This window comes from Lagopus muta, chromosome 1, assembly GCF_023343835.1.
Source record: "Lagopus muta isolate bLagMut1 chromosome 1, bLagMut1 primary, whole genome shotgun sequence".
NCBI classification, from domain to species: Eukaryota; Metazoa; Chordata; class Aves; order Galliformes; family Phasianidae; genus Lagopus; species Lagopus muta.
In genome coordinates, this window is record NC_064433.1 from 45,001,353 (window position 1) to 45,015,319 (window position 13,967).

At 43.4% G+C, this 13,967-nt stretch overlaps 1 protein-coding gene across 1 annotated transcript; it reads right to left on the reverse strand.

Moving 5' to 3' along the window:
- Positions 1-713: 713 nt before the first annotated feature.
- Positions 714-13,318, reverse strand: HAL (histidine ammonia-lyase). The gene is made up of 20 exons (XM_048961187.1): positions 12,955-13,318; positions 12,443-12,503; positions 12,242-12,269; positions 11,877-11,951; positions 11,699-11,771; positions 11,547-11,613; positions 11,307-11,344; positions 11,103-11,228; positions 9,685-9,824; positions 8,483-8,530; positions 6,695-6,842; positions 6,521-6,616; positions 6,346-6,404; positions 5,472-5,552; positions 4,591-4,656; positions 4,341-4,506; positions 3,160-3,294; positions 2,505-2,613; positions 2,347-2,416; positions 714-1,460 (listed from the first exon to the last, which is right to left on the reverse strand). The coding sequence occupies exons 1-20, from the start codon at positions 13,199-13,201 to the stop codon at positions 1,311-1,313; spliced, it is 1,983 nt and encodes a 660-aa protein (XP_048817144.1). The 5' UTR covers positions 13,202-13,318; the 3' UTR covers positions 714-1,310.
- Between the last annotated feature and the right edge of the window lie 649 nt (positions 13,319-13,967).

Genomic DNA, 13,967 nt, shown 5'->3' on the forward strand with positions numbered 1-13,967 from the left:
AAAGTCACCTACCTCTCAGTAGGGCAGGACAGGACCTTGCAACCCTGCACAACTTGTGCTTTCTCCTGGCCAGGTTCAAAGTCTCCCTGCTGGCTTGCCAGTGGGTGTGTGTCCCATTCTCAGGGCATACTTCCCACTGCAGACCCCAAAGACACATATGGGTGGACCCATACCAGTAATTTGGCTGCCCCTTGCAGCATAACTGATGGCCTGGAAGGTTTCCAGCCCACGCTGGACCCCCTGTGGCTGTGATCTTCAGGCCAGTATTGCCGAGGTCACTGGTTTTTAACTGGCCCTTAAATGTCGTCACTGTGCTATGATGGGAAGCCTAAGTCCTGACTCTTTCCTTGCAAAACACACAAAGCCTGTGCCAGAGGTCGATGCTGTAACACAGAGCACATTACAACACAAGTTCCAAAGTGGAACAGGGCAGCCAGCAGCCAACTGGATGCCCAATAAGTAGTGGAAGTGCAGGTCTCCAGTGCTGGTTCACATTCACTGCTCCCACAACTCCTCCTCCTGCTCTCCCAGAAACCATCAGTACCTTTTGCAGGTCTCTTTGTCAACTGGGCTGCTTATTTCTAAGCTAAGCCTTTGCTTTTAACACCTTTCATCATGACAGGAAAACACATTGCTGTAGCCGTATGTGGAACCTTTCTGCATTTATTGCAGGTATGAGACCATAAGTCTTGGAAAGCTGCATTAAGTGTAGTCCATCGTCAGAGTGCAGTGTTTTTGTTCTGGAGCAGTAATCACCACAGCACAGAACTCTTTTGATTTGTGAACCACCTGTCTCCAAAATGCTTTTGTTATACAAGAATCTGTATGCTTTACATAAGATGTGCACAGTGCTGGAGGGACAAAGGGGAAAAGGGTTAAGCGCTGAGATAATTTTGCTCATGGCAAATGGAGAGTACTGCAGCAGTTTTCCAAAGGAAAAAAAAAGAAACAAAAAGAAGTGAGAATAACAAGTCTCAGCTGTTCAGTGTCATTGGCAGAGATACAGAGAATACAAGTGAAGACCTGACAAAAATACAGAAGGCACTGAGTAAAATATCCACTGATTTCAGCAGGACTCTGAATGTTTTGTGTTTGAAAGCTCAGGGTGTTTAATGAGATCCATACTATAATGACCAAGCTGTCTATCCCATGGGAAAGAACAGGGCAGCCGTTTCTTTACTGCTGCTATGTGCTCCCAAGTGAGACAAACGGTTCCTTTGGGCCACCTGAAGAAACCACGTTGAATTTTGGTGAAACAGCCACACTCAGGCCAGGCCCTGGGTCTGCTCTGTATCTGAGGAGAGCAATTGTTACAGTTCGTTGTGATGCCTGTGGTTGTGGCCATTGTGTGCTTTCCTTTCCAGCGATCCCAGGGAGAAGGCTGTTGGTGAACCAGGTCTGGATTCGGGGATGTGTTCTCTCCTATATTTTTCAATGTAAGGTTCAGCTACCTCCCACACCTGTGAAATCAGAGAGTGAAACAGGGGAGTGAGAAGCAAATAAATAAATAAATAAAATTCATACTTGGTCAGACATCAGCACACAACTTCAGGAAACCCTGTGGGAAAGTTAGTGGGATGTAGGTGAGAATTACCGACCTGCATGGATTGGTGGCAGGTAGGTGATCAGCAGAAACAGCAGAGCAGCCAGAGTGAGGGTTGGAGAAGAGCATGAGGATGGAGTTGAGAGGGGATAGAGAAAGATACAGCTCTGGGAGGACAAGGTGAAAGGATGTGAGATGAAAAAGTCGCATCATGTCTTGTGGCCAGGTTAATGCTTGGCGTGTAACACCTGGGAGAGGATCACTGCTATTTGTTACCACATCACTGGGTCATGAGAAGGCCAAGGAAACAAATGGCAGCTGACATGGCCAAAGAGAAAGGGAAGGGGGTGGTGGCTGCTGTTCAAGGCAGAAAAGGAGAGAGTTCTACATTTTCCTTTGTCTCGTCTTTCAGGACAGCAAGACAGCTGCAGATCAAAAGCTTTACAGTGGAGAGACTGGGATTTTCTTCCATTTGGTTAGTCTCCAGAATTGTTTTGTTACGTTTTACAAATAAGAGAGATTCTACAGTCCCACAGCTGTGCAAACACTTGGCCTGGGTTAGCACCTTTGGCTGCTGCTGTTCCCTCACCCCTGTCCCTTTACCATGCCCAGGAGCCTCCTGGCTGGGGAGCTCATGCAGCCCCTTTGAATGGGGATCAGCGCCCAGAGAGAGTCCCCCCTTCCCTGGCACAGGAGCACTGCCTCTGGCTCCAGCAGTGAGCGTAGTGAGGGGCATGTCCTGAGCGGAGCTGCAGCTGCCCCTATGGCCAGGCCACACCGACCTGCCAGAAGCCAGCACTCGCCTTCTGCTCCACCAGCAGCCTCTGAGCAGCTTCGATGTCCGGGGCCATGAAACGGTCCTTCATCCAAGGCCTGCAATGAGTTGGCCAAACATTAACCACCAGCAGCGGACCTCTGAAACAGTGGGTGACCCCCACCTGAGGCATTTATCTGATCTTACCTCACCACCGAGCGCACGAGGTCATAGACCTTCTCCAATGGGGTGGTCGTCTTCAGGGGGCGTAAGAATTCAATGCCCTGGCAGGCAGCGAGCAGCTCTATGGCCAGAACTAGAAATCACAGCAGCAGGAGAGACATTTAGCAGGCACAGCTCAAGGCGAGGCTTCCTTCACCAGTCTCTCTGTGGTGTTTGGTGTAGCTGCTGTGATCTGCACAGCCCAGAGCACTCACACGTATGGGCAAATGAGTGTAGTGTTTGTGTGCTGTGTATTACTGTGTACTTCCACTAAGAGTTACAACTCTATCCAAGCACATCTTCTGCCAAATGAATAAATAAAAGAATAAAAAAGCAAGAGAGCAAGCTGTTGTTCCAACCAAGGGAGGAAAGTTTTGCTGAGAAGCCTGTATTAGCAGTTTTCTTTCATAAGAAACACAGCCCTGGTTTACCTCATCTCTGTATAAAGATCCAACTGTTTGTTAAAGTATATACTTAATAAAACATTTTAAAAGTTATTTCTAATGAATTAAGCCTTTTTCTTTTTCTTTTTTCTTTTTTCTTTTTTTTTTCCCTGAACAACATCTGAATAGAATGGCACTACTATCTTGATCTGGTTATGTGCACAAGGTCTATCTGGAAATCAGCATTTTAATGTTACCTTGTTCCACATGCTCAATGACTCTCAGTGCTTTTCTTGCAGACCATCCTCCCATGGACACGTGGTCCTCCGTAGCAGCACTGGTGGACAGAGAATCCACAGAGGAGGGGTGGCACAAGGCTTTGTTCTCCGAAACTGCAAAAACCCCATGAGGAAATGTAGGGCAGAACAGATAATGACACCAGAAGCATTGGCCAGCCTGGAAAAAAGGGCCCATCCACTACCACAGTCTGTAGGAGAGTCCAACCTTCACTTCTTTTCAGAGAATGCATCAATGTTATAGCTGAGTACTTTGTAAGGAACACCTTGCAAACTGCCATTGCTTTTGAAAAAGGCCACCAATACCAGTCTTTGGGTGTAGGTCACTGACTAGTTTTCTGCAAGGTATTTATCTACTCCAGTGACCTCTATTCCTGGTTGTTTGCATTCCCCACTTGCAGTTTACCATCCGCTTACAGCATGTTTGTCTTCATGTGGACTCCCTGTGAACTCTAATGTCCCACAGGCCAGCATGTTTGTTGTTGCTTTAGTCATGAGTACTAGAGGAAAAATGTACTAGTGCTTATTTTTGGCATGTTCCTCCAACACTCTGCCCTGGGAAATCCAATCTCTCCAAGCTGTAGTTTGATACTGCTGTAAACACCTGGCCATTGGTTGGAGACACCAAGCAATTCAGCCTGGCTTTGAGACAAGCGGTGTCCCTGTGAGAATCTAGGCATAAAGGTTCTCCCATTTAGAGACCAGCTCTATTCAGGCAGAGGCTCTGGGTTATGCAGAGTGGCTCGGACAGTTGTATGTGTTACCTGCAGCATTTATTGTGAGTTTTACAGCCCTGTTTGAGCCAATATGCAGGCTGCTGGTTGCATAACTCTCGCTAATTTCAGCTGGAGCTCATGGGTTGGCAACATCAGAGTGCTCTCTGCCAAGCCCATCAAGATGCAAGCACTCCCAAAGTCCACCTCAGAGCAGTAAGTGCTCTCATGGAGCAGTGGAGAACAAAAAAACCCCAAGCTGAAATAATTGCAGCTGCACCGAATGCTCAGACATCACACCCAGCCAGCTCAAAGCATGTGGAAAAGAGAAGGAAAACAGGAGCAGATCCCTTGACAACTGTGAAATTACAACTGCTTCAATATAAACTGGTCTTTGGTTTGCTCTGTTGATATTGCTTAAGCACTCACCCAGGGCAGCTGCTGTGCAGTGAGCAATCATGAAGCCGGAGTTCAGACCTCCTTCGGTGACTAAAAATGCTGGCAGTTCGCTAAGCGAGGGGTTGCAGAGCCTCTCAATTCTTCTCTCACTAATTGCAGCGAGTTCGTGCACGCCGATTGCCAAGTAGTCCAAAGCCTATAAAAGATCTCCTCATTCAATCAGACGACAGGAAAATTAAACAGAAACAAAGATGTCTTTTTTCTCCATATGCTTAATTACCTTTGCAGGGTATTCACCGTGAAAATTTCCTCCAGAAATGGTCTCTGCTCTTTCAGCAAACACCATCTTGAAGGAGAAATTAAGGCACAAACATAAATGAATGGAGCTTACATGACAGATATGCCATCTTCCTTATCTGAAGGAATATTTCTACTAGTAGGCTTTTATTTGCAGATACACTGTATTACCCAGTCTCAGTTCTCCAAACCTGTGGACAGTTTTGACGTGTTTTTTCAAATGGACTGGATGAAGAGAAGCATTCAGTTAGGGAGTGGAATTACTGGGGCTGTATAGAAACATGTATTTGGATCCTAGCAGAGCTGCTTGGTGCATTCTCTCTGAGGCAGGTAGAGTATTAGGTAACAAGCAGCACTGCTTGGCAGCTCACAGTGGGATGTTAGAGCATCTTTATAGTGCTGAGAAGGACCGAGCCTCGCTGAACCATGAGGAGGCCTACTGATCACACACATTTTGTCTGCCTTCCTTGCTGGAGCACAAATCTTGTCCTCGATTGCAGGTCTCACTAATGCTGCACCACCAGATGTTTCATATGGCAAGCCACCATCCATCCAAGTCCATTTGATTGCTAAGCCCCATCATTCTACATATTCAACATAAGCATATAGAGTACTGTCTTGTACATCTTTAATGTGCACTAAGCTGAAATCACAAGTGATTTCCTTGCCTCAACACACACTTGCATGCACTGATGGCAGCTAGTGATAGCTACTGATTGAAGTCTATAGGACTTTCTTTTTTGCCTCATATGCAAATAATTACTTAGGAAAAAGTCAAACAAACAAACAAAACCCAAAGAAACAACCAACAGATAAAAAAGGACAGACAAGAGTGTGCAAAGAAATAAAATCATGTAAAGATACAGGGTTGTCCGTGGCACTATTGATTTCAGTTGTCATGATGTCCTTCACAAAAGCAATTGTATCATTTACTACTCCGTGGACCTGGAAGAAAAGACATAGTATCTGTGCTGAGTGTCTGCACTTATTTCACCTTGGTGGTGGTGCTGACCCAGTTGCAGGTGCTCTCTTTCCCATTGTCCCAGTCTCTACCTCCACACTTCAAGGCAATCTTGGATTTGCTCTTAAAATCAGTGCTGCTGTGGGACACTACCCACCCTAGACACCTGAAGACTTGGTTTTCTGTTATGATGGCAGTAGCACTAAATAAGTCTTCTTTAGTTGTTTGTGTTTGTTCATCCTAACTGGAAGATAAGATACTTCATCAGTGGCGTAAGTGTTATTAGGGGAAAGTTATTTTAAAATCCCCCACAGAAAATGAGAAGTCTTATTAACCAGCTAATTAGCTGGTAATTCCACTGATTTAATAATTTTGCACATGTTAAAACTCGGGGCATTGAGTTCATCCAGCATGTTTTGAGACTCAACAAATACACAAACATTTTGTCTCTCTGTGTCCTACCAGAAACACCTTTCCCCAGTTCAAGATCTTAGCATCAGTGCAAAAGAAATACTACAACAGCTGCACATGGGGAAACCAGCACCTTCCCTCTGCTTCCAGTGCTGGGTCTTTTTCAGATCCAAACACAGATGTGTGCAGGGGATCAGCAAATTACACATCAACTATTAATAGGAACTCTGAAGTAAGGGAGAAGAAAAATAACATCTCTTCCTCTAGCAGAGTCAGACAAAATGCACAGGTGGCCGTGTTTCTGAGGAGGGAACTCTGATATCATTTTTTCTACTGGTAGGAAAGGAAATAAAAGTTGATTTTTACCTGAGGGCAGCAGCGCATTGTGTATGCATCCTGAACTCGGTCACAAAATCGGTGGCTCTCTAGGAAGAACAAGAGGATAAAAACCAAATATTCCTCACACGAAAGCAAATGTACTACAGTTGTAAGACCCAGCCTGCCTATGCAACCTGGCACAGTGAAGGCTGACATTATTTACCTGCTATTTCTGATGGATGATGGTCAGAATCCAGAAGGGACCTGAACCGAAATGCCACTTCAGCCTGCCCTCGGTGTGGACGCACAGCATGGATGTCTAGCAAAACAAATGAGACTGTTTGGCTCTGCCTCTCTCCAGTGTCTGCCGGCAAACAGAGAAAAGCTCAGCACCCACCAGTATCAAAGGCCTTAGTTGTACCCTTCAGGACTTCAAGTGTAAGGGCAGCCACTATGTCTGCTTGCCTAGCAATGGCTCTGGCTCTTTCAACTGCTTCGCAGCCCAGCGAGGTGATCATTTGTGTCCCATTGATGAGAGCCAGACCCTTCAATGAGAGAACAGATGTTAACCAAGTCCACATGCTGCCATCATTCCCCATCTCTAAGATGATTCTCTTTCTCACATAAGTTATTTGAAGACCTTTGCTGAGCTCCCTGGATTGTCCTGAAGAAAATCATAAGAACAGCTTGACCAAGTATCTTTGCTACACAAACTGTCAGTGTTCATGAGCCCGCTAAGTCATTATAGACGCCCTTGGAATTCCAGTGGTTTCAAGAAGGAGGTTTAGTTCATGCTACTTCAAACTTAAAATGAAAAGCCTTTTCCAAGTGCTTTGGAAGTGGATTTTTTTTTTTTTAAATTTTTTTTTTTTTAAGTCATTAAACCAAAGAAGTTAGGATCATGGGGTGTGCAAAAACAGTCATAACAAGGAAATGGAGAGTTGAAACAGAATTAAAAATTTTAACTGCTTTGAAAGATTTGTTGTGTGCCCTTAAAGTACAGCTTTGCTCTAAACAACCATGAGAGTCTTCTGCCTGCCTGTAGGAGATACTGGATTTGGCTTCCTGCTGCTACTGTTCTTGTTATTTTACAACTTGGGGGCTTCTGAGGCCCCATACCAGAGAACTCCACCTCAAATCTGCAGTGTTCCCAGGCAAACTTGTTACTTCAAGTGAGGTTAATCTCACTTGATTTCAACCACCTAGAAGCCACCTTCAGTGTGGTTCAGGTCTGTCACATGAACTTTAGCTTCAGTCCAAGGGCAGAGAGGTGCCTTCAGAGGACTTCTCAGCTGTTCTGGGATGAGATGAAGTGTTTTTTGGAAGATGGCTGTCTCTCTTCAGTCACCACACAGACAATCTAAACACCACATCTGGGACTGATTTCAAGTCAAGTACGGTGACACAAGGAGAGGTAAATCCCATTTGAGACAGTACTTTATCAAGTACAGCATAATCCACTCATGTTACTACTAGTGGCTGCACACTAAACATCATAAGGTATATTTTAAAAGTGAATTTACGCATTTTTTCTAAAGTCATCCATAGCAAAAGCCTTCAGAATTCTATAACCCACTAGAAGGAGTCATCTTCTTTAAGGATGCAATACAAACCTATTGTTACAAATGTGTAAATTCACATTTGTAACAAATCACAAAGCCTAGGCTGTAAAATGAGGACAGATGTGAATACAAGACCTGTAGGTTTTGACAACAAAGTGAACTGCTGGCTGGCAACCAGGACAGATCTGCAGCGGTGCTGCAAGGAATACATCTGCTACAACTATTGGTATTGCTACTGCAATAACTTCCACTGCTGGTCAGGAGCATTGGAAGTACAGACCCATTACAGTTACTGCTTGCAAAAGGACTGGATTCTATCACTGGCAATGAAATGGGGGCAGGAGGCAGGATGGGACTTATCTGTCTGCTGGCCAGAAGCCTTACAGTCACAGTTTAGCTGTGGTTGTACTGAATCCCACACATGGGAGCTGCAATGGAAATGCTGCCATAAGCTCTGCTGGTGAATGGAGCCTCTGGCATCCCTCCCCGTGGCTGACTTTAAATACCTTTCTGAAGCTTCATCTAAAATGACTGTTGGCTCATGTCAGGCTTTAGTTGCAAGTATAAAGCAACTAGTGATTGACTAAACTTGCTTTTCAACAGCTGACATTACCCTTTATTACCTCTTTTGGTTTCAAGGTAATTGGTTTCAGACCATGGGCTTCGAGGACCTGTGAAGGAGTTCAATGAAAAGAGATATGCATATATATATATATATATTTCAGTAATCCAATACCTCAAACTTTGAAAGCTTAACTGTTTCTGTACATTAATACAAAAAATAAAAAAATAAAAAAAATCCCCAAGCGGAGGACAAAAAAAAAGCTTCATATTACAAAAAATTTAGACTAATTTTTCTTCTGAGCTAAATAAGGAACAGCATTTTTGGGCTTCTAAACTAGCACTTCATTTCCCAATATCATTAAAAGAAGGCAGTAGGAACACTACTATGAGATGTTGACACAGCCCATTAACTTCTACTGTGTATTATCTGGTGGGAAAGAGTAATAGGAGAGAAGGCTGGAAACACCTTGTGATGATAGCTCTGCCTGACATAGGTTCATGAAAGAGTGAGTTGAGGTGTCTCTTACTTCAGAAAATGGGAGGTCTAGGACATGCTGGCCTCCTTCCTCCCTATCTTACTACTTCTACAGCCTACTGTGATGATACAGTTATCAATCTACAAATAAATCTGGTGTTCAAATATTTACAGATAGGACTGATGTGTTTGAAAGAGCAAATTACCATGAAAGATATCAGAGAACCTAGCTTTGGAGGTGTTCAACACCAGATCAATCTGCTGATGTACTGTGATAGGATAACAATTAATTAATTAAAAAAAATTCCATTGTAAGGCATCTTGCTTTAAAGGAGGGTACTGTAAAGTTTCCCTGTGACCCTTGTTAATCATTCTAAAATTGAATGTGCAAATCTGTGTATCTGCTTAAAGCCGTTATAAGTGCACTGATGTTACTGATAAATTCCTGCTTTCAATAAATCTCCAGTTACTCCTTGCAGTTTTGAATTGACCTTGGGTTTGTTGGAACAGTGTTGATGTTTATGGAGTTGAAGATGTACTGATAGCTCTTCACAGCTGGTATCACATCCTGCCCACCTCTAAATGGTGTCACTGCAGTATTTCACACGGTGATAACATAACATGGTATTTCTTTGGACATGCTGCGCATTCATTTCTGCTCCAGGGACACAAGCCAGTTGTCCAATTCTCATCGATCCACCCTCCTTAAGGTAGAGGATGAGCTGCTAAACACACCTAGTCCCAATTAAACCCAGTACAGAAAATCCAAATACTCTTAAATCTTACATATTTAGCGTCAGCCCAGCCACTCTTTGGGGACCACATCTTTCCCTCTCCTGCTAATCCCAACGCAAGATGAGAGAGGGGGGCCAAGTCTCCACTGGCTCCAACTGTTCCCTTCTCAGGGATATAAGGCAGGCAGGAAGCTAGAAATAAAACAAATACAGCTCCTGTTAGAGCTTCCCCTTTATGCAGTTATTCCTTGGAAAACAGTGAAGCCAGAAAGTAGGTGGTCACAGTTATACTCTCTAATTAATGGCTGTGGTCAGTGGCACAAATAGGACTACTCTTCTTGCAGAGAGATTTGTTGCCTACTCCCAGACTAGTTGCAGTTTATAAAGAGATTGATTCCCTTTTGAATTCAGCTCTGTTAGGAGTGAGAGGACCATGGCTAGTGGTGATAGCATCTATAAGCACATGGCACCATCAAAATGTCACTCTTCTCAGATCCCCATCACAGCCTTACCACCAGTCAAAGCTCTAAGTTCATTTCTCAGCCCACTAAATATTGAGTAACTTCTAGAAACCATCTCCAAAGCATTTTTCCCTGCCTCAATCACAATGAATGTGTGGATTTAATGACCTTGAAGGTCTTTTCCAGCCTTCATGATTCCAGGATTCTGCTCAAGACATGGCTTAGTGGACATGGTGGTGCTCACGGTTGGACCTGATGATCTTAGAGGTCTTTTCCAACCTTAATGATTCTATGATTATGTGAAATGAAGAGACCCAGGAAATCCAGGGAAAAGGATGGAAGAGACCATCCTATTTCTTTTCTTTTGAAGTGCTAAGCAGTATAAAGCCTTGTATTCTTCAGGCCTCACATTTATAAACATGGTTCTGTTGTCACAGATGTGTCGCAGCATTAGAGCAATCTTCCATTCTACAGGTTTTGCTAAAAAGAAGGGAAGTTGAACTCGTACAGTGCCGAGCCCTCTCAGTAAGAGTCCCTGTTTATCCCAAAGATAAGTCCTACACAGGAAGAGGAGATGCTCTTTGGTCACAACTATCATATTAGAATGCCTCAGCAGGCATTAAAGCTCGGTGTGAACCAGCATTATCTGGTGATTATCTACTATATGTAGTGAATCTACATTATCCAAGTTCAGCTCCTGCTTCTGCGAGAAGCTTTCTGCTTAATCTTGAGCCGATCAGCTTAGTCGCTAACCTTTCCTGACATTTCTGCTCACACCCAAGTTCTTCAATAAAGCCTCTACCCATGAGCTTGTAGAGGTCTGAGCCCTGGTTCCTCACAACTACCAAGTAAGGAGAACAACAGAACAACACCCACAGCTTGACTCATTGAGCCCATCCTTTAAAGAAACGGTTAGAAATAAATGAAGCATACAAGAACATGAAAACAGAAAACATAAACATAACAACAACAAACGATTTTCGTCAGCTTTCTGTAAACATCTTTTTACCATTAAATGCTTCAATAACTTGCTGGAGGGTTTCTAGGGATATTCCACTGTAGCCTTTTGCTAGGACATTGATCCTCAGTCCTAGCAGCATGCGGGACCTCTCTGGGGTTAAAGGTTTCCCCACACCTGAAACAGCAGTGGGCTCAGTTATTGACCTGCTATCAGCTGCACAAAAAGGGAAAATACTGAGCAATTTCCCATTACCTGCAGAATGCGAACGAATCAAGTTCATTTGAAGCTCCCTACAGAAAATAAGAGAGTTACACAAGAAGCTCTTTCAAAGGCAATTTCTGTTTTGCACAAAACAGAAACAGCAAAGCAGCCCCCTCTCGTCTAGCCACAGATGAATAAGCAGTATGCAGTGTGCAACATGCTTCTCTGCAGTGCTTTGTCTTCTTTCTTTCCCCAAAGGAAAGGAGGGACTAAGCTGCATACGTAACTTACATCAGTTTGCTGTTTGGAATGACAGTTCTGGCAAACTTCCCAAACCCTGTGGTGATTCCATAAACAACTGCAAGAACCATACATTTCTGGTTAAGGAGAGAAAGTTTTCAAAGTGACTGACAAAAACAATTAACAGAGATGAGACTCTTCACCTGTCTGTTCCTTTACAATCCTTTCAATCACTTCTCGCGATTGCTTGACTTTGGCTTCAGCTTCAGGGGTGAGCTAGAAAATGTGCATTTTGAACATTAATGTATGTATCCTCATGTAATTTCTTATTGTAGAAAGATAAACATGTAATTTATAGCCACATCTGTTCAGAATTCTTACCTTTATCTTGTAGAGCCCTTTTCCTAAGTTGACCAAGTCCTGTGTTGTTAAGCTGTTGCCATCTAAAGAGATATACTATACCAAGAAACCTTTTAGTTTGTGATACATATACACATAACATTAATGATCAGAGTTCCAGAACAAAAGAAACAGGCAGAGCTCAGCAGTGATGAGAAGCTCGTGCATACTCTCATCCGTAAGACAAGAACATCATAGCAAAAACATAATAAGGAAACTATAATACATGTTTGTAGGCCCAGCAGAACTGACAGGCACCAGTGTCATGAATACTGCAGTGGTTGAACTCTCAACAAGCTCTGATAAGCAGATCATTACTGAGCTGGGCAATCATTGGCCATTCCTACCTGTTCTGGTTCTCGATATTTGCTATATCTGAAAGTTCTGTAAAGGAAAATGAACGGCAAAAGGGTTGTCACATGCAGTAGTGTCTGACTGGAGCTGGCAAGATGTGTTTAGAATGAAGGAACACTTCAAGAATATGGAAATCTAGAAAACTGTGTATCTGGAAATATAAAATATTCAAAGAAGATTCAAAAAAAGGATACAAATGAACTCCTTCTGGCTGAGATGGTATGAAGTCTGGAGACATTATATCTCCTTCTATAACTAGAAGAGATAGATGCAAAGTGAATAGGAACAGAATCTAACCATATTCTACATATAGATGAATATGTTATTAATTACAGTACATAACCTTAAGTAATGTAACTTGCAGTTGTCAGCACCAGACATGTTTGTATGCCTCCATGACAATAATTAGCATTCATGTAGTTTATTTTATGTACTTCAAAGATGAAAACAGGACAGTCCAACGCCTGGACATGCTCCATACCCCAATCATCAACAGTATATGACATCTGACACACAGATTGTACACAGCATCCCGTAACTTCTAAACCTTAAATAGTTCTTACTAACAAAGGTTGCATTTGGTTGTTTTTCCATACAAATCTTTGACACTGTCTTGGATACAACTTTAGATGAATTAGAGCGCAGCAGCCCACTCAGGCAGCAATGCAATCGTTTTCTGTCACACATCTCCTAAGGTTTCGCTTACCAACTTCAACAAACTCGTTGTCCTCCAGGGCATCCTCCACTGTATCATCAAGATCCAGCAAGCCGAGACCCTTGCACCTCCGAACAAAAAACTTCACTTCTTCCACTGAGGTAAATCCACCGTTATCAGGTTTGTTCTTCATGTACCTCCTCACAGCCTCCTTTCCCAGCCATCCAACTGTGTTCGTGCCATGTGGGCATGGCACTGCCAGCCATTCTCCTCGGACATGCACTGTGTATCTTAGCATGGTTCCTCCTCAGATTGTTCCTCGCCTGAAAGCAGCTGCAGTGAAGCAGCCTTACATTCACACACGGCAGCCTGGAGAGCGATGTCTGGCTGGATTGCAGTGTCCCGATCAGATAAAGGCAAAAATCCTCCCCCAGAGTTCCCCACCTTTGTAAATAAGTGAGATCGATGCATTCAGCTAACTTCATCCAATCAAACCAAATCGAGGGAGCACACCCTTTTCCTGGAAAGGGAAAAGGAAGCCACTGCCGCAGGATTTATTTTTGGCCAAAGACCAGGAATATAAAAGTGAAAATGTAGGAGCTGGAGTTAATGTATCAAGAAGAAATAAATCAGAGTAAGAGGAAATGCAGCTGCTCTGAAAAATTAAGGGTTTAATGAGAGTTAACAGAGCTGTCTGTTAACTAAGAGCATGGCATTAGCTGCACTTGAAAACCTTCATGAAGGACAGGGCTGGAAGGTATTCAGCCCATGATGGACTGGTCATGGCTGTTGGAATTGAAGGAAGACTGGACCCTTAGCTCTTAGTGTAAGACTAAGACTACACTCATAGTCCTAGTGTAAGACACTGCTCGCTCCTGCGCTGAAGTTTTAGGACACAATATTCTATTGCAGGTGAGAAGATTCATGAACTTCCCTCCATTACTCTCTCACATGTGCTTGGGATGATATTGTCAGAATGGTAACAACAAATAACGGGCCACACGTGCACACCATCAGGACTGGTGCTGCTATTCCAAATTTCTTCTGCAGATGCAAAGAAAAAA

Bases quoted from the DNA above. Each gene is read 5' to 3' on its own strand.
- HAL (XM_048961187.1), bottom strand. From the start codon at position 13,201: ATGCTAAGATACACAGTGCATGTCCGAGGAGAATGGCTGGCAGTGCCA. The intron at 11,345-11,546 runs GTAAGTTACGTA...TATTTTCTGTAG, and splicing joins ATTCCAAACAGCAAACTGAT to GGAGCTTCAAATGAACTTGA. The intron at 2,614-3,159 runs GTAACATTAAAA...TGTGATTTCTAG, and splicing joins CATTGAGCATGTGGAACAAG to TTCTGGCCATAGAGCTGCTC.